The following is a 20,732-nucleotide window of genomic DNA, read 5'->3' as shown; positions in this document are numbered from 1 at the left end:
GGGCTCTAGACGCCGAACCAAAGCCGATTTAACATTTTGTATGCTTAGCTGATACATTTTTACTACTATTCGCTTGTTTGCTTTTAAAATAAGCATACAAAATGGGAGTTTTTTAGAAATATCTTGAAATAGTGATTTGAGCACAAATCGGCCCCCGAGAAAATAAAATTGTTTTGATGACCACTACACTTGTACCAATATTTATTGCCTTTTTAGCTCCCATAGTTAGACCAAGTAGGTAGTCAATTAGAAGCATTTTATTGCCTGCACAGCCTCACTGAGCCACGCACGGGTCAAAATTGGTCAATAAATAGCAGAAGCGGTCGACCCAGGCCAAAAATAGAGTACAAAACGCAACCCGATAATTATTACCATTATTATTATCAGTCAATCACATCATGTATGTTTAAATTATTTGAAATCTGAATGCAGCAACTAATAGGACTCAGTTTTAGTTATTAATCTAAAATTATGTGGCTGCTCATCAACACACATGTTTTTTGACAAGAACTGAGCTTAGCTAACACATTTACCTTATAAGGCTCCTCAATTATTAGTCCCATGTTTGTGATTTTGAATTCTTGTTAGCCACCCCAACCACTTCCGCACCAAGCTCCCCACTCCTCTTAAAACCCCATGCTTTACACTAAAAGTCTTAAAATAAAAGTACAGTTGTTTCACTGTTTGTGTTACTTTTTTTGGTGTTTCATTATCACAGCGTTAGTGGAGAACTGGAGGACGGTTACTTTTCGCATTTTTTGACATTTTGCATTCCTGACATGTTAAATTAACATGCAAAAAGTAGCCTCAAATATGTTGTTTAATTACCCTCGAGTTATTGCAAATGTTTATTTGTCTCGCATAGGCGATTTTCGCCAGTTGTATCCCAGAAATCATTGACTTGATCGGGACTAGACCGAAATACGGCGGCACCTTGAAGAACGAACGTGGCCGAAGGTGAGGAAATCTAGAATTTGTTTTGCATTTGGACCAAACAATAAGGTTTTTACGGTCCTTAGAATCGATCGCAATTCGACAGCATAGTATTGATGGGGAAAGTACCATTAAAAGAAAATTAAACTAAAGATTCGGCATTGTCTGCATCTTATAGACAGTCATAGCAATGCCGTATCAAAGCTTCTTTTAAGACTTTCACTCAAAGAAATAGTTTAGGAAAATTATTGAAGAAGTGTGCAAGCTTCTTCAGTTTTCCATTTTGTGGTCATTAACTCTAGTAATAATAATTGTATGTTAATCGATGTGTGTTCATGCCGTAGTCTAAGTGCTCAGTGGCTAATTTTTCTTCCTGCACGCTTTTTATGATGTCCCTCTCAGTTGATTTTTTTGTTGAATGTCATTCTTTTAATTATTGTGTTAGATGTTTCACTTTGTTATCCTGTACTTAAATTCGAAAACGATTGATTCAAAAACGCCGTTATAACCAGCAAGTCAACTGTACTGGTCCAGTAGAAATGTTTTTCAAAAAACCAACATTTCTATAGTAGATGTGATTTGCATGAACATGACATGATGTGGCTTTATGAGAACTTAGTGTTATCGACAAAACTGGATATAGTTTTTTGTGTCTGTTTTTTTCTTCTCAAACCGATTGGGTTCTAACAACAATGTGCGTGGCCAGGCTGTGGTTAGGTTCCCACTTTTAGAAACTGTAAATTTGGAAAGTTTAATTTTTTGATCGAATATTGTTTTTGTATTATATGGTTTTATTATACATGCACAATCTAAATTTTATATCTTATTACATATTTCGACTTTTAAAAGTTATTTGGCTAGCTGCATGGAATTACTGTTTTGAGTTTTTTGTTACCAGCAATAACAGTACTAATTTTGTTTAGAGTTATTTCGTAACTTTAGCCAGTTAAGAATCTAACTAGTTTTATTGAAATTAATTGCATCATATCTAACATACATTTTCTGTGATGTGTATAGGCATATAGTCGTTTGTGGACACATTACCTACGAATCGGTGTCCCATTTCTTAAAAGACTTTCTTCACGAAGATAGAGAGGACGTTGACGTCGAAGTTGTTTTTCTTCATAGGTAAGCAAAACTTTTATTACTTATTACCATTAATAAATTAACATTACATGGATGTGGATAAGAGTTTTCAGCCATTAAATGGTTTATATACCGTGTTGCAAATCTTTTATTTACAACAACATAGAAGATTAATAATTTGTGGTTTACGATTCTCGGTGATGGTGTTTTTTTGAAGCTGGATCTGTTGTAGGTACTCTGAATTAAACTTCAACAGTAACGAAACGTTGATTCAAAGTACAACAGATTCAACTCCCAAAAAAACACCATCAAATAGAAGATTAACATGGAAATTTTCGTCTGAATGATTTATTTAATGGAAAAACGTTTCAAATGTAATTTTTTCAAATTTTTTTGTTTTTTTAGCCATTTTTAACCAACGTTTCTAATTTTTCGAATATTTAAATTTTGTACATTTCATAAAGCTATAAAACTACAAAACCTGCTTAAATGCACTGTTAGTGCATTGCTAATACAGAGATGATGGTTCAATATCACTATCAGTGGGACAGTACAAAGTTCTTGTCAAAAACATTCAAGTTAAAACTTAGCTGTAAAATAAATTTGAGTAGAATCACACCGAATGTGAGGTTATAAATGCAACTTATCGCATTTTCGTATATTTATTCGAAGTTGCTTTTCATAAAGTAACTTTATCACGTTTTCGTATCATATAGTTTTTGCATTTTGTGATTGAAAATTCGAAACAAAAATATCAAGTAATTTAAACGTAAATGACCAAACCTAGGGTATTGAACAAATTACAAGTTGGTAGCAAAAAAGCTGATAATATACAGGGTGAGTCAGAGTTGAACGGCCAAATTATACCATGCCAATGGAAATGGATTTCAAGCAGAAAGTTGTAACAAAGTTGTGTCCGAAAATGCGTTTACCCGAGTTACAGGGTGTATAATAATACCTTTAAAAAATCTGAAACTTTATCACCCTGTATCTCGGTAACAACGCATTTTCAGGCAGCTTTATTACAGCTTTCTGCATAAAATCCAATTCTCTGGGCATGGTAGAGTTTTGGCCGTTTGGATACTTTGGATATCCTGGATAACTACTACTAATACATATACAAAAATGAAAATATTATGAACGATTCTTTATAATATACAGGGTCTTTCAAGGCAAAAGATTGTTTATTTAAAGAAAAAACATGTATTTATGAAATACATGGTGAACGTTTATACTAACAGGATGGCGATTTGTATGAATAAAAGTCATATAATGATGAATACTACTGTAATAAATGAATTTCATATATTTTAAAGTTTTTTGATAATTTCTATAAAACTCAATATACAAAAACAAATCATAAATATCATCATATCATCGTTATACAATAAATAAAAACTTAGACGTGTGACGTCACAGGAAAACCATTGACATTTGGCAACGTTGTTTCGGATCAGTTTGTGAGCGCAAGAGAAAAAATATCATAATCACGTTGTTCTTTTTAGATAGTTTTTTCTGTAAATACAGGGTGGTTCAGTAAAAAGCGTATGCTAGGTGCAAAAATGTTTGCACGTAGCATACTTGGCATTACCCGCTAATTTTCTGTGAATGTCTGAATTCTGAATCCAACAAGTATAGTAATAATAAACACAAAAAAGAAGAACTTTTTGCACTAAAAAATTACTTTTTTGCACGGTTTATAGTTTACCATTTTCTATTAATTTTTTTTTAGTCCAATTTTCATGGAAACGAAAGGGCTGATCTATTGACCAGTTCATTCCAATTAATTTATTTTGCGGTTAAAATATCATTCCTTATTAGATAATTATGAAATTTAGTTTTAAAAATAACAATTTAACCCCCGTTAACCAATAATTTGTAGAAAAGAACCTGACTTGGAATTGGAGGGATTACTGAAACGACACTACACGACTGTGGAGTTTTTTCAGGGCACCATGATGAATGCAGTTGACCTTGAAAGAGTCAAGGTAGCAACCTTTAAGGGAGGGTGGGCGCTTACATTATCAAAAACAAAACTATATGCCTTTTCTGCCTCATTAACTACATTTGTACTGTATATTACGATTATTGCACACTGCCTATGTTTATCTTGAGTTACGTAGTTGCTGCATGGTACATCTCAGGAATTCCAAGTTCTTGTTTGATTATTAATATGAATTTAGACAGGGTGGTTTATTAGTTTCGTCGTGCCCTTTTGCCTTTTATTTTATTAGTTTTTTTTTATTACGGATTTTAATTTCTGGGGAACATACAGGAAGCCGCCTGATCTCGAACTGGAAGGTCTATTCAAGCGGCATTTTACCACTGTGGAATTCTTCCAAGGTACCATTATGAATCCGATCGATCTTCAACGGGTCAAGGTAAGTAAGAGGGCTATAATTGATTTCAGATAGGGACATAAAACAAAGAGAACAATGTTTTCCAGCGTTCAACTTTTTAAGGTAAAATAATTGGACGTAGGACTCAATTGGCAAATAAGTGAAATAAATCAATTCAATTAAAAATCTTCTTTCACTGATAGTTTCAAATATACAATGTGTCTATTGACTGATGGTTTCCAACATAGAATATCTTATAGTATATCTACTTTAAGGCATACTCATACGTATGACAATTTACTGTTAGTAAACTACTAAACTACATGGTCGCTAAAAATGAAGAATACGTTTAAGTTTAAGTAACAACTATTAATTCACATTTTTCTGATAAAGTCATTCACATTTTAGAAAAAAACTTATCTACATGTAATCTTGTAAGCGCATGATGCAAAAGGTATTGTGACATTTTTTAGATCGAAGAATGGCGGTTATTTGACATGTCTGCCATTAAGAAGAAGTGTTGGCTTCCACTGCTACTGATGATATTCTCGAAGAATAGTTTTACAAAAACTTAAAACAATTTACCTTTCTGCTTTTCGTTCCATTTGTTTCCATTGCTTCAAATACTTATACCAGAACCTTTGCTTAATCTATTCTGCCATTCACCCACTTCTTATTCCTACCACCCACTGTTAATTGCAGAAAAAGTTTCGAAGATATACGGGCTGAAAGTTGTCACTTTGTCTCTGAATGTCACATATTTGTGACCACTCAGACTCGCCACGTTCTCTACTTTGCATTCAAAAACTTCTACTCTTCTTTACTAAGTCACATCCAACCAGCATTTTTTATTAGCGCTTTCAGAAGATGGTTGCCCTCATCCACCAATTTTCACCTGTACATTCCTGCCATCATAAGCTTCTAAAGTCTGTTTTTTTCCTTACCTTTCATAAATTTTCTGTTCCTGTTCTGTTTAAAAAGTGTAGTCACAAACACTTATGTCATTCTGTTCCACCTACACTATCATCACATCTCGTCGCTTGTCATCATCTTTTTCTTCTACACAAGAAAGTGCTTAATGACTGAACTGTTGACCCTGTTTACGTTTTTTGTTTAGAGTTTGTACAGGGTGCTGCATTTTCGATGGTTTTACGGGGTACAGGGAAAACGGTAATAGATAGAAAAAAAGTAGCATACGTGTTTCGATCTCATTTTCCGAGCTGAAATGACTGGCGAAGAGTGCGCTGCGCAAACTTCTTTTGTTTCAAAGATACGGGGGGTTTTTGAGAAATGGTCATTTTGGAACCTCCTCTGTATTTCATTTGCTATTAAAGTTATCAAAAAAGGAAAAACGGTTTCCGGTAGAAGTTTTGACGTAGAATCCAATGGCGTAGTCAGTTTTTTTCTATTACGTTTAGTTTCTGACATATGACAGTAAGTTATATTTTTTTAAATGGAACACCCTATATATTTTTACGTCATTTAATTCTGTTGATTTTTACTGTTTCAACGGTGTATTAAAACATATAAGTTTGTAAATGTTAATCTTGATATTTAGAAAAAAGGCGTTTCTTTAACAAAAATGGGCTAAATAATATGTATAAAAATACCCACAGTCGAAACAAAATCTGGCTATGTTCATATTAACATGTTACATGTCGTTTATAAACAGTTTTTTTAACTTCTACCTTAAAAATAGTAGAAAATAGAAATGGCCACTTTTCTTATTAAAGCGACGGTAGAACTGTTTGTAATTTAGATTTTTTTTAATTATAGGATTTATTAAAAATATTGAATTTTATGATGTGTTAGTTTATATGATTTCCGATTGTTTTTGTTTCGTATTTTAGATATTGGCATTTTTTTAACTCAGCAAACGACTTTTTTTTTAAATAAGACGATTAACCTTTACAAACTTATATGTTGTAATACACTGTTGAAAAGGTAAAAATGAACAGAATTAAATGACGTACAAATATATAGGGTGTTCCATTTAAAAAAATGTAACTTACTGCCATATGTCAAAAACTAAACGTAATAGAAAAAAACCGGCTACGTCATTGAATTCTACGTGAAAAGTTGTACCAGATACCGTTTTTATTTTTTTAATAACTTTTATAGCAAATGAAATACAGAGGAGGTTGAAAAATGACCATTTTTCAAAAACCCCCCGTATCTTTGAAACAAAAGAAGTTTGCGCAGCCCACTCTTCGCCAGTCATCTCAGCTCGGAAAATGAGATCGGAACACGTATGCTACTTTTTTTCTATCTATTACCGTTTTCTCTGTACCCCGTAAAACCATCGAAAATGCAGCACCCTGTACAGTCTTAATAGCAACCCTCACATTCACACTCTTTTCTTTTATTCACCCTTTTATACATTTATGGCAACACTTACCGACAGTTTTTCGCTGAATAACCAAGCCTGCTACATTTGTAGTAGACTAGCAAATCCACACACACGCTCATCATAGTCTCACGTATTATTATTTTACTAATCGCTTATTAAAGGTCTCATCTTTCATTTCCACTTCCACGACTCCCTTCTACACTTTTTCTTGCACAAAACCATCATATATTTCTGACATGCTCTCCCATCACTCTTCATATTCTTCTCGTATAACCGTCTCAAATTCTTCTCATCCGTCATTCCCTTCTCAATTCTCGTTATTCTTAATTATTCTATATTTTGTCTTTTCGAGACAGAAACAACCACCTTCCTTTATTAATCCTTTTGCTTATTTTTCAATTATTCGTCATTAAACGTCATCTTTCAATCTAAGGAACATGTCAGCATCCTTTTAATTATGTGCTGATCTCTGTATATATATTCTCATTTTCTTCTGATCTACTCTGTTAGTCCCTTTGAAAACTGACAATTTGGTTTCTTCTATTCATTAAGTTCACGCTAGTTTGCTAGAAATGTTGGTTAGTTATAGTTATCAAGACAAACTCGAGTTTCTTTTTAAGAACTTTCACTTAATAGTTTAGGAACGTAGTCGGTTCTTAAAGAAAATCCTAATTGATTTCAAAGATATTTCAGTAATTTACCTTTTTTAAATAAAAAAACAATATGGTTATTGAAATTATTAATTCGTTAAATTGTAACTTTCGAACAAAACCATCTGTAATAAATGACTTGAATATACCGGGTGAGCTACTAAAAAAGGTCGTTGGGTATATCTGGAAATTTACTCTACAGCTTTAAGAAGAAAAGTTAAATATTGTTTGAAAGTTTCAACATTCATTTATATTTCCAATGGCGACTTTTTATATTGTACTGAAGTAAGTAGTTATTTAGATGGATTAGAGCCAGTTTTTGGGTAAGTTTTGGCTCCCCACGCAGCAGATATCATCATTATTCTATTATTTGAGCAGCAATATTTTTATACGAAATAGATGACGCTTGCATGCAGATAGATTACTTCTTTAGATCCATTTCCAGACACATATTCAAAAGCACACACGTTAAGTTTTGACGTTCAGTTTTTGCTAACCACTGTTTCAGGTTACTCTACTTAACCAATAGATGAATGTTAGCGGTTTAGCATGCCATGCCAGTAACGAAAGCAATAATTATTTACAAGATAGTGTTATAGTTCGAAAGAAAATCAAGACTTGTTGGTAATAAAGCAAGCGTTTTACTACCAACTGCGTTATAAAAGTTTATACTAACCAGAAAGTATTTTTAGGTGCATGAAGCGGACGCATGTTTAGTACTAGCCAACAAGTACTGTCAAGATCCTGATGCTGAAGATGCCGCCAACATAATGAGGGTCATTTCTATTAAAAACTACAGCGATGACATTAGAGTTATTATTCAACTGATGCAATACCATAACAAAGTAAATTATTTTTAATTAAAGTTTTATCGAGTACAACTTTAACCTCGTTTTTTTCAGGCATATTTACTTAACATTCCATCGTGGGACTGGAAGCAAGGCGATGACGTTATTTGCTTGGCCGAGCTGAAGCTAGGGTTCATAGCCCAGTCTTGCTTAGCACCGGGATTCTCCACCATGATGGCGAATTTATTTGCCATGCGATCTTTTAAAACTGTAAGTATTAGTGTCATTAGATATGTTGATTTAGTTTAATATTCTAAAGAAGACAACAGAGCTTTGGTTTGGTCTCTCTGTTCTTGCTTTATTTGAAAAAGATAGATTGCGTCATCGATTAAATAGGTAATTAATTGTAAAGCTTCAGTTGTTTTGGTTGTTAGTCCAGCCAAAAAAAAACATTAAAAATAAAAAAAAAATTGTCTAGATCTTCCATAGCTAACTGTGTCTGGTAAATATAAATCAATTCAGCTATAATACGTGTTTGAGGTAATTACATGAGGAAAAAGGTTTTGGTTTTGGATTCTGTAATTTAGGAGAGAGAGAGGCCTTAGATAAACTCCTCGCTGCTTGGACCTACAGCAGTTACAATTTCTTCGTCTTCTGAGAAGTCTCCGTAAGCTAGATTTCCATGGATTTTCAGCATCAGTATCTGTCATTAGCCCAGTTACCATAGATTTCTATCAACCAATGGAGCCAGCTTGGTTTCGAAGCAAATACAGACCATCTACAAACATTACCCTAATAGAAAAATCAACAGATTACAATTTTCCCATATATCTTTTGATCATTTGTTGATTTCCAAAAGGCTTTGATCTTTTTAAATGCCCTCAAGAACGCCAGAATAGATTCTAGGTATAGTGATAGTAACGTGCTATGTTGGGGATTTTCCCTTAGGGATAGAGTGAGAAATCAAGAAATTAGAAGAAGGACCAGAGCTGCAGATGTAATATCACAAGTGGCCGAGTTAAAGTGGAGCTGGGTAGAGCATGTTGTACGCCAGAACAGTGAAAAATGAACCATCAGGGTTGTACTTTGGCGACTCAGAGAAACAACGAGAAGTAGAGGTAGGCCACAAAGGCGCTAGATAAATGATATCAGGGAAGAAGTAGGTGAAACAAGACCAGCAGAATTAGAAGAGACACGGAGAGGCCTATGTCCAAAAACGGATGGAAGAAGGCTGAAGAAGTGTTTGTTTAGGACAGGACCATGTAATATGTATTTTTTCTGCCTCATGTTGGGAGCATTTGCTTAGCGTTGCTGAACAAATTTTACAACCATTTCTTTCATCAAAAGAAATGCCGTGCTGTAAGAGATTCCCACAATAAGATCAGTTTCCACGCTGACGAGCGTGTCAGACACCAAGTCACCAACATAGCCAGGAACGTTCGTGTTATTCAATTCCCACGCGAGGCTAACTCTAAAGGCAGAAATTCCGAGTCTAGGATTGGCCTGTACTCATCTCTGTCAGGATTTGCCATGTTAAAGAGGTTTCGGGGCGCGAGTATAGTGGCCTAATGATCGCTGGGCATAAATAGGACCAAACAGCAGTCTGTTATACATATCCCGGAATGACAATATAAGCAAGCGTTACTGAAAGCAAAACTGAAATTTGTTATTGTTTTCTGTAACACGCGGCAACCTGCAATCAGCGTCTAAACATCTAAAAAAGTTGATCACCGCGATAGGTTTTTGTTTGCTTATTTACTACTTTCCAACATTTTTTTATTTTTATTATTAAATCAATGTAAAACATGATTTTAGTCGCCGGGTATGCAAGTGTGGACCAACGATTACTTGCGTGGCACCGGTATGGAAATGTACACAGAGACGCTCAGCCCTTCATTTATCGGCATTCCGTTTGCACATGCGGCCGAGTAAGTTAATAAAAAAACAAGTCCGGCCCTGGTCAGACTTGCACTTATTTACGTTATGATCTGTCCGTTCTGCTGAACCCGTCTCTGCAACTTTCAGTCATCACTACGCCTGTCTTACATTCGTGCAGCGACTTTGACTGTTATCGAGGTTTACTCGTGTTGTCTACTCATTGAAATAATACATACATAAAAACCTCAATAATACTCATAAAAGCGTCCTAAAACCTAAAACTTGTGATGTGTGGTAGAACATTTTGTATATATAGTCCAGATTTAAAATAAAAGTATACTTCTCAGCCGAACTATAAGCTATACTGTGTTCGATTCAAGCTTTTGTGGCATAAATCTGCTATTGGTATGTACCTATTATGTTTTGTGTTTCTTTTCTAACTGTATATGGGTAAAACCAACGTTCTTTTAAAAGACAAAATGAGGATATTATTAGGAAAATCAGTCGATGTGACTGAACTATTACAAGATTACTTTCGATTAGCAGTTAAAATGAAAAAAAAAAACAGTTGAAAGAACATGGGTGGTTTTTTCAGTCTCCCGACACCCAAGTGTGGCAGAACGATTATCTTCAAGGAACCGGTTGCGAGATGTATACTGAGACTCTGTCCCCCTCGTTCACGGGCATGACATTCCCCCAGGCTAGCGAGTAAGGCTCCCTATCATTATGACATTTTACAAAAACACACACTAGACCAGATTTTGTTCTTTTCAATATTCAACAATTCACTGAACAAACCTTAGATAATAGAACGACTGATCCCTTTAAGTTTGCTACTATACTGCTTAACTAAAACTAAAGGATAACTAAATATGGTTAATAAGGGGCTAACTATTTAGCGACACACGCTTGAAATTAACCAAAAATGTTAATTATCTGAAAAGTTACAAGAAGAAACTTGAACCTTTTAATTCTTCATAAACAGTGGCTATTTTGTCAATCGACTGATCGAACAGAATGGTCTCATCAATCAGTTGTCTAGATGAGTTTCGCAGTTTCAACATCATTTCTATCCTGACTTGTTGGACCATTCTCGCAGATTCCGCAGACAAGATATTCTTCTTCTAATTCCAACCTTTTGCCCACAATCTTCTCCTGGATTATTAAGTGGATATCTCATATTTTTTACCACGCATTATGTGACCCAGATAATTAATCTTTCTTCTCTTTACTTTCTTTAACACCTCCAACTGTGTATTCATTCTGGTAAGCACTTCGCGTTGGTCGTGTCGCTCCACCCACGATATTCTGAACATTCTGTTAAGTGTCGAAGTTTCTACGCCATAGTATAGTACCGGATAAACGGCTGCAGAGCATTATCTTCTTCATTTTGACAAAAGCAGCACCTGCTTTCTATATACGGATCTTGATTTCGGAGCAGTAATCGCAGTGCATGTGATGTATAGATAGTTATATCTTGTGTGTCTATTTTTTCTTCGTTCATATAGATGGTGTTCTTGCGACTTTTTTTCTGTTAAGTGTTAAGCTAAAATGTCGACTAGCAGTGACCACCCTGTTCAGCAGTTCTTGTAGGTCACGCATATTTTCAGTATCGTCTGCATAGCCGAAATTATTAATTGTTTGTCAATGTTGTTTTTAAAAAAATACGGAAATCAAAATTTACCAGCGCTAGTTTGGAAACTGTCGTTTTATTATCTAAAAAGCTTAATTTTTATTTCTGAAACCTTATCCACTGTTACGGCTAACAAACAGCAAAACTATAAAACACATCGGTGTGAATCAATTATTGTATATTACTATAGTAGACATTTAGTTATTTAGATACTTGCATAAAAAGCCACTACCTTCGATTTATTGACGTAAATCAGGGAATATTTCCAATTGGGGGATAGAGTATAACTGTTGAACCATTCCCATTAACAATTAAATCACTATCTGAGCATATTATACTACATTCTCATGTAAATCAATCTCAATAAGTAGGGCCTTGTATTAACCCAGCTTGTTTCAGTTAACGATTTTCCAAATGCATGTCTAGAGCAAAAAGCCGATGCTTCCTAAACATTAAATTTGTGCAATATGCATGTGTTCACACAGTTTTGGCGCATTGTCGAGTTGTTATTTGGTAATTCAATTTAAAATGTTTCCTGGAACTTGATTATGCTGCCAAAACCAGTAGTTAGACGGGTTTTCTGTCCAGCTTGCGTGTGTAACAACCAGGGTGTGGTCGAAATAATATCACAATACTATCTTAATCTTTAGATTGTGCTTTACCAAACTGAAACTACTGCTCTTGGCTATCGAAGTCAAAGGAATCGAAGGGGCCGACACAAAAATCTCCATTAATCCAAAGGGCGCTAAAATTGTTGCCAACACCCAAGGTTTCTTTATAGCTCAATCAGCGGATGAGGTGAAAAGGTAAGTTTTAAGTTATGTAACAGAAATAAAATAATAAATTAGCGTTCTTTTTGATGTATAGAGCCTGGTTCTACTGCAAGGCCTGCCATGAGCACATAAAAGATGAGACTTTGATTAAGAAGTGCAAATGTAAAAACTGTAAGTATTCAAACTTTATCGAAACTTTTCTGGAAATATAATTACAGTCATAAGATAATCCTTAATCAATTTCTTGGGCGTTCTTTCCTTGTAATGGGAACCACTTTCCACCACTACATATCTCTGGAATAATGTTGTTTTTTAATGATTCTTTTTAAGTAACGTATGGAGATTTAGATCAGTCTTCTTTCTTATTGAGGGTTCTCTTGACATTGTTTCTGTTAGATATAGTGGGTAAAGGATATTACCAAATGGTACGCTATTTAAAAAGTATTCTCTACACGACTAGAGATAGGTAGTATATGACATTTTACACACAGAATTACCTATTATTACATTACGTAGTCAAAACTACCTTTTCCCAACATTCAGTGTCTTGTTAATACCAAAGTGTCTACCACCATTTCCATTGGAGATTTCTTGCAATACCTCTTGAACTCTGTTTCCTGGAAGAACACTATCCACACAAGTATAAGAAACTTTCACAAGTCCCAAATTATTCAATGATGGAGAATTAGAGAATATCGCCTCCCACTTTAATCTTTCACAAAATTCTTTCCAGCCAAATCGATAATTGGCCAATTCGGGGTCTTGTCGCTGTTTTGTGGCTTTTTCTGGTCTGAGGCGACATTGTTTTTTAAAGCTGTTCTTCGACAAGGCGTTCCAAACTCCGTCACTTCAAGCCATTTTCAATGTTTACAACGTCTGGACGAAAGTATTTGTCCTTAATTTCTTGATTGAAATAAGCATTTCAGAGAAGCATGATCTGTCTTTAGCTTGACCTGTTGTTCATACAGATATTTGTGGAAATTCTCGACTATCTTCACTAACAGCTCCTTCCTGGTTACGCAATAAGTTGGTAAAATTACCTATCACTCATTTTTCACAATTTTATTTTTTAGAGAAAACTCCGCCCACACCGCTATTACTAGCATCTGCGTTTACAATCAATTCTTCACCAGGTAGTGGATAAGCCAAAACTGGCGGTCTTTAAATTTCTCCATGGCTCCTTGATATGTTGAGGTCAAGGGGCTGGTTATTTTCTGTCAAATTGTGTAAGGAACTAGCTATATCAGAAAACCCACAAACTTTCCGGAATAAGAGGACAATCCCAAAAGGCTCCTCAGTTCATAATTACTCTTATAAGGTGCCCATTTTTTGTCTGCTTTTGAAGCAATTACATCCCAGAACTTCTTGGAAAAAACTGCACATCTTTGGATTTACCTTCAAGTTTGCTGCTCTGAACTTCGTTCGTAAAGATTTCTTCGATGTTTTGCAGATTTTCTTCAACTGATTTGAACAACAACATGCAAGTAAACAAAATGCAGGTTTTCCAGGTCAGCCCTCGAAACACAGTTTTTATAAGTCTTTCGAAGTTAGAATAAGGTCCAAATTTGAATTTTTTTCCCTTTGAACCATGAGATTTAGCTTGTTTAAAAGAGAAACTTTTTTTACACTGATCTAAATTCCGTAAAAACTACAGTACATATGTTATTTTTAGTATTTTTGTGGTGGAAGGTGTTTTATGTTTTTACCAAACTTTCCCCTTTTGAGATATACATATAATTTATGACGTCATTTCTAATGGATTCTAGTGGCACAACAACGTAACTGGTCCCATGATCTAGGTAATTCCTGATCTGTATATTGACTCTAGATCGATCTAGATCTTGCCTGTGGATCAGCTCTTTTTGACTTTTTTAAATTATTATGATTTAGAATCGTAATTCCCAAGTAAAATCAACCTTATACCCTTACACGAATTGCAATTATTCTCAAATTGGTTTGTTCTACTTGGGTCTGCATTTGAATTTTACTGTTTTTCTTCATGCATTTGATTACACACGTTACGTTTTTTCAACTTCCCCACACTTTTATTAGTATTTCCGTAATAACTACTCGAATTGTGTAGATTATGACCATTTTACATGATTATTATGAATCTTGAACATTTTGTAGATTATCACAAATTGCACTCTATATTTTATTATTTTATCGGTACCCAAGTTTTGAAACAAATCTGAATTTTGTTGATCCTTTTTCTAGGCTGCGAATCGCTGTCAATTTTGTGCCTGTACAAAACGAATGTATATTGACACACATTCTGTACCCTTTTGCACATCAAATGCATGGCTGAGTTTACTTACCCCCATCATTCTCCTTTCGGGTGCTTTATTGATCTCGATTCAAGACCTGGTATAGTTTCTTCTGTTCTGAGGTTATGATTGAATTTAATCAAACCACGACAATCAATATACCAACTGAGATTTTGTGCGTTTTACTTTGGATTTTTCCAGATGTCGGAATGATCATGATGCAAACGGGTATGGTCAAACAAGGGGTAAACTACCAAAGATATCTCGATGGTAGGCCAAAGTATCACACTTTTTGCTTGGCGCTTAATCGGTGTCCCTTTTAGTTTTTGCTATTACTGCGACGATATATTTGTGACAATTTTGTAATGATGGTTCTCGCTAGGTTCGGTTACAGTTTTTAACCAAACGAATAGATTTATCAGGAATAAAGGACAGACAACTGATTTCACCGATTATTTAGCTACGTTTTAGACAGTTAAGAATCTTTGACTGGCAGAAAATTTTAGTTAACTAAACCTTAACCAAAAGACTTGCTAAAATGTTTCCTTGTCATCGCTATATTGCCCAAATTAGTTCTTTTCTAAGTATTCTCTAAGGTTTTATACAGGTTATTCCGTAATATGGTAATATATTGTAACAGAGCTTACTCTCCTCTCCTCTTCTCCTTTTTTTGATTTTAAATATAAAATGCAATTGCAAGTTTATGGCAACTGAGGTAACTGTTAACCTAAACAGAGTAGTTCAATTGCTTCTATCTCCTAAACAGTAAAAGTTACGAATGTACCTCATAATAGGTACAATAAACACAATACCTCGATTGGTTTTAGTAACTTTAATCTATTCTTTAATAATAAATACATAATTGTGATAAATATACATAAGTGAGCAACATAAGGCAGCCTAAACTGGAAATCACCTCACAAAAGTCAAAACGTTAAAAACTGGCGCAAAATTTGAAATTAACATTTTACCAATTAGACAATTTTGATTAAATTAGATACAAATTGTCAAATATGATGATCAGTAAACATTTTGAGACACTGTTTTCAATTTTTGTTCGGTTTCGAAAATTTAAAAAAGAATACGTAATATCCGGTTGTCAAAACTGTTTTTCTCACTACAATTTATTGGTTTTTTAAACTCTACACAATAAATTTACGAGATATCGTAGGAAAACTGTGAAGAATTATGTTATAACCAAAAACAACTAAACAACAAAAATTTTACATTTTTTTTATGCATTTACTTTTTAATTTGGCATTATCAAAAGAGATTAATATTTAACAGTAAATCCATGAATTTTGACTCAAACTACTTTTTAAAAACTAATGCGGCGTTGCCAAAATGTTACTTTTCCAACAAAACGTGAGAGAAATTTATAAACTGTATTTGGACAACAATCACTGATTATTTAAGTTTAAAGAGCTATTTTGGGCGTTTTGCGGTAAAAAATTCTGATTTCAAAAAGTATGCCAATTGAGAACTAGTACAACGTTGCCAAACTTTTAGTTTTTCCAGGCAAACAGCAATGTTGGCTATTTTCGACCCTTCTAGGAAAGAATATGAAGATTTCTTTTTTTTGAAGGAACATTAGGCTTATCCAAAATGAGTTTAAAAAAGTGAGACGTTGTCAAACTTTGCACAACTAACAGTTATTATAGCAAAATTATTAGATTTAGGGAAAAATTTATAAAATTCTGTATTCGGACAAAAATTATTGATTATCTAAGTTTAAAGATGTAAGAGAGTAAGTAAGTAGTAGGTTGTACTCCATGGTACTCACAGTGGAGGTGAAATTATAAAAGTGGTATTGTGGAGAAGGTTGCGTGTTTATTCACCACTTTTAAAGATTTAAATTAGACGTTTTACGGTAAAAAATGCTGATTTTGAAAATTATATTATACAACCGAACCTAGCGATCTTCTTCGTTTTAAAAAGTTTATTTTTGGGTGTCTTAATTATTTTAAAAACTCTCGTTCCATAAAATAGTTTAAGGTAACTAACTATTGAGATAAAGTGTGAATTAAGACAGCAAAATTAAATTTACATTAAGATTATCAGAGAAAACAATCGACCAAAAGTGATAATATGTTTTAAATGTGAGAAAAACTGAGTTATCCTGTACACACGTACCTTTAACGAGAATTATGTGAAGTGTTCTTAAATTAGAATAATAGAGAAAACACAATTATATAGTTAAAAGTCACTGCTGTTTGCTAGTGTATACGCTACAAAAATTATCACCTGGCAAATTGGTACACTCTGCCTTCACCACGGGGATTTAACCAAGTATTTAATAACTATCACTGATCCTTTTTCTCCTGTTCCTTTTTTATCTCAGCCTGACTTGTTTTAACCTTCTGAGCAAAGTATACAAAAAAATAATAATGTTTCTGTTTGGTTGATTTGTCCGCAGTGGCGCCATTTAGGAAAGGGGTCCGGGCCATCCAATTGGTTGGTCGAGCAAGTACGTATTTTATGACATGTTTCTATATGTGACCAACAAAACGTAAAATGTCCGTTTGAAAAATCAACAACACTAAAAGAAACACACACTTGTAGCACTCTTCTACGATACTTTATGTTATCTGGTGTACAAAATTTATTCACCATTAAGTGAACTAAATTTTCGAACACTTGGCACTTAAATATCACACCGGCACTAAGAAGAATCCAGCCAAGTTATTTACTATTTGATGTTAAAATTAGTATTGCTGAGTTCTTTTTAGTGCAACTGTTTGTTATACGAGTATAGTTCATTTTAATCATTTCTGTGCTAGATTGTGTGTGAAAACTTAGAATGTGTAGATTGGATTTTCTCTATAAGAATGAAAAAACGTGAGAATTAGTTAGTCTAGATAGATTACGATATATTCGGGCTGTAATTGGATTGGCTCAAACGAGCAGTAGTTCTCAGACTACTGCAAAATTTAAATTAATCTGCACTAAATCTTACAAAGTAAGTAGTGCAATTTTATACCAAAATTACTGAACAGTTTTCCGTTTTTGCGCTCGTTTTCGCAAAACAAAATCAATTAAACATATATTTTTTTAAATCGTATTACAGACGAAATGGACCCATTGACCTTATCAAGTAAGTTTTAAGTAGAAAATATGATTTGTTTTGTTTATTTTTTATAATCAAAATTGAAGGTGGTATTTTAGACTCAAAAAGTAACTTTACTAATATGGTCTAAGATTCGTAAAGGAACAAACCTTTTCAAAATTCCAATTTTGCATGACATGTCTTTCCAGTCCTGGATCACCACTTTTGTGCACTTTTGTAGACGTACTGTGCATCTTGCCTATTATGTACTATTTTATTGTACAATGCTTGATCGCATGGACTATATATGTCATATTGCTTAATTTCATTTTCTGTCCATTTTATTTCTAGACTAGATAATAACTGTACACTCTGAAGGCTAAACAATTTTAGCATTTCAACAGTACACAGCCTTAAGGGTGATTTAGTTGCAATTTACTGTAGTAAATTGATTACTTCATCCCTAATAAGAGTAGGTAACTTTGATCCAGTTTTAGCTCAAAAAATACTAATTTACGTTGATCAAGATAAACGGGTCATAAAAATAATCGAAAGCCTTACATGGTGTTGTTTCCGCCATGGATAGAAACCTCGGTGTAAACAAACACATTACACCTTCAATTAATGGAACTTTACCTACTCTGTAGATTTAGGGTGGAAGATACATAGTTGAATGCGAGTATGGTTTATGGTTTACAGATGACCATCATCCTCCTCCTACTTTTACACCACCAGAGTTGCCCAAGAAGGTTCATGTTAGAGGTACTTCTCAGAACTTAGCTGATAATTCGCTAAACAAATGTTTTGTCTGCCTGTTTTCATTTCATCATCGTCATTTTAAAGTTTGCGTTCAGTAATATCAGACTCCATTTTTTGAATAACTACCTAAATTATCGACGTTTTAGTAGATTATGATATAGCGATATGACTTTCCGTTTAAATATATAATTTTATGTATAGTAATATCAAGTAAATCCACAGACTTTGCGACAGTTAGTGTTAGAGGTGATTTGTATCAGTGAATGTGTTGAATATCCTTTCTGAACGGACTCACTGTACTGATGAGATTGACCTTGTAGTCAACCAGATGTCGGCAGTTGTCACTAAAGCTCTCTCACTTGTCCAACCAAAAATTAAATCTTCCAAAGCAAAGTACTTCTTGTGGAAGAACATAAGCACAACTAAACTCTCGAAAAAACGAGAAAGTTAAAAGTATTCTATCTGCAAACTAAAGAAGGTGCAATTGATTACACCCCCGGGCCCTACACCCACATCAATACGCTCACTAAAGTAGTAAATTGACCAAAACTGCTCTTCAACATCTTGTCTGTAGAGTTGAAGGGTCTCTCCCGATGTAAAGAGATTACTGCTGATGTCATAACTTATTATGATCACTATCCCTTCTCCGGTTTTCAAGAATCTTAACTATATCGTTTTCTATTAGCAGGAAGAGATTGATATTACTCAACGTAATTAACCATTATCAAAATCAATCAAAACATATCATTATATTCCCATTTTTTAACATTTATTTGTTCAATCCATCATTTTCTGTTTAGACTGTGTGCTTATCCTTAGCCTATTCATACACAAACCAGCTTCTTGACAAACTCTGTTAATTGTTCATCATGATTGAACTGAACGTTTAGGTCATTGTTTTAAAACCTCTCCTCTCGATCCCCACGTACAACATCAATCAGTTTATCTCGCAAAGTAGCGAGTAGGCATCTTAGAATTAGTCGATTAGGAATAGAAAGCTAGAAACCTAGAACTATATGGTACCACTTAAAGTATTCTACAGAAAACCATAACAAAATAGTATTAAGCTACATCATTCTTTCTGTTTTTCAGGTGATATGAACCGTCATGATGATCTACTTAGTAAGTTTTTGTTGTAAATAATCCCCTCAATGTTTAGATTTAGTTAGTTTTGTGGCGTTAACAGTCCTTTGTCCAGTAATCAGTCCAGCATATTATGTACAAAAGGGCTACTGCAAATTTTTCATGTCTCGATTACGGAGCCAGAAAATAAGTTTCGCTGTTTTGTTGCAAAATCCAAACAACTTCTGTTCACCATTATTTTTAGTTAGTTATTTTTTGTGTTTTATCTATGTCCTACATATTTTCCGTAGCCTTACAAATGGTTCAATGATAAAATGTCTTTACGTTTTAGTGGCACATCGAAACCAAAATCACCGGAATAGCACGGTACCCCAAATGAACATGGTGAATTCGACGAAACAAGTGAATAAAGTGAAACCAAACATCACTAGAAACGCCACTGATAATTTAATTTCACCTACCTACAACTCACGGTAAGTTCATTCATCAATCTACTTAATTTAACCTACGGAAAGTTTTTAATTCACTCAAATGTCATTTACTGCAACTTATGTAACAGCTAATAATTACTATAAACCAAATTAAAAGTTTTTAGTGAGTTTAAATTATTCTGTGTGGGAGATAGCAATCGCAGTGGTTTTCAGTCATAATTAATAAGATATAATGACAAGAAATTATTAATTAGAAATAATAAATATGGAGGATTCAGTGAAGTGTCAGTATATTAAGTATTAAGAACCTATTGGAGGGTAGCTGTTGCTTACATAACATAGTAAAGAATTAGCTTAGGGCACGCAATTATGATATAGTCAGTATATATTCAGTACAAGATGAAGACGAACCAACAAACAAAAGAGGAAAAATAAGAATGAAAAGAAGACCATAGTTCCTGTAGTGGAGATGGTAGTCAGCGAGGTAACTCCAAGCACTTCGTCACCGGAAGACAAGGAAAATAGACAAAACTGAAGAAAATACCGGCGGTAGTTCTCAGAAACGCTGAAGATTGTACAACGGTATGCAGTAAACTGTATAAGAAGAAAATCCAATACCAGAAGACCAAAATGGCAAGGGAAGGAGTGTACCACCGCCCAAGATTACAGGAGCCTGACCAAACTCCTGAACGATTCCAAAAAAGAGTACCACACCT

The 20,732-nt window shown here is 34.2% G+C and overlaps 1 protein-coding gene across 2 annotated transcripts in view; it reads left to right on the top strand.

Annotated features, from left to right (window-relative positions):
- slo (calcium-activated potassium channel slo) overlaps window positions 1–20,732 on the top strand; it is a 42,345-nt gene that overhangs the window by 15,668 nt on the left and 5,945 nt on the right. The window contains exons 9-22 of one of the 2 annotated variants that reach the window (XM_081981556.1): window positions 866–957; window positions 1,951–2,061; window positions 4,295–4,400; window positions 8,051–8,203; window positions 8,261–8,416; window positions 9,962–10,074; window positions 12,308–12,463; window positions 12,525–12,601; window positions 14,899–14,967; window positions 17,114–17,164; window positions 17,765–17,791; window positions 18,443–18,505; window positions 19,595–19,624; window positions 19,917–20,058. In XM_081981556.1, the coding sequence (XP_081837682.1) occupies window positions 866–957; window positions 1,951–2,061; window positions 4,295–4,400; window positions 8,051–8,203; window positions 8,261–8,416; window positions 9,962–10,074; window positions 12,308–12,463; window positions 12,525–12,601; window positions 14,899–14,967; window positions 17,114–17,164; window positions 17,765–17,791; window positions 18,443–18,505; window positions 19,595–19,624; window positions 19,917–20,058 (1,346 nt within the window). Of the gene's footprint in view, window positions 1–865; window positions 958–1,950; window positions 2,062–4,294; window positions 4,401–8,050; window positions 8,204–8,260; window positions 8,417–9,961; window positions 10,075–10,619; window positions 10,733–12,307; window positions 12,464–12,524; window positions 12,602–14,898; window positions 14,968–17,113; window positions 17,165–17,764; window positions 17,792–18,442; window positions 18,506–19,594; window positions 19,625–19,916; window positions 20,059–20,732 lie in introns of both variants that reach the window. The other variant, XM_081981555.1, reaches the window with a different exon arrangement.

The sequence above is a fragment of the Ips typographus genome, linkage group LG6, assembly GCF_016097725.1.
Source record: "Ips typographus isolate SLU linkage group LG6, UJ_Ityp_2.0, whole genome shotgun sequence".
Taxonomy (NCBI): domain Eukaryota; kingdom Metazoa; phylum Arthropoda; class Insecta; order Coleoptera; family Curculionidae; genus Ips; species Ips typographus.
This window is presented reverse-complemented; position numbering and strand designations above follow the sequence as displayed.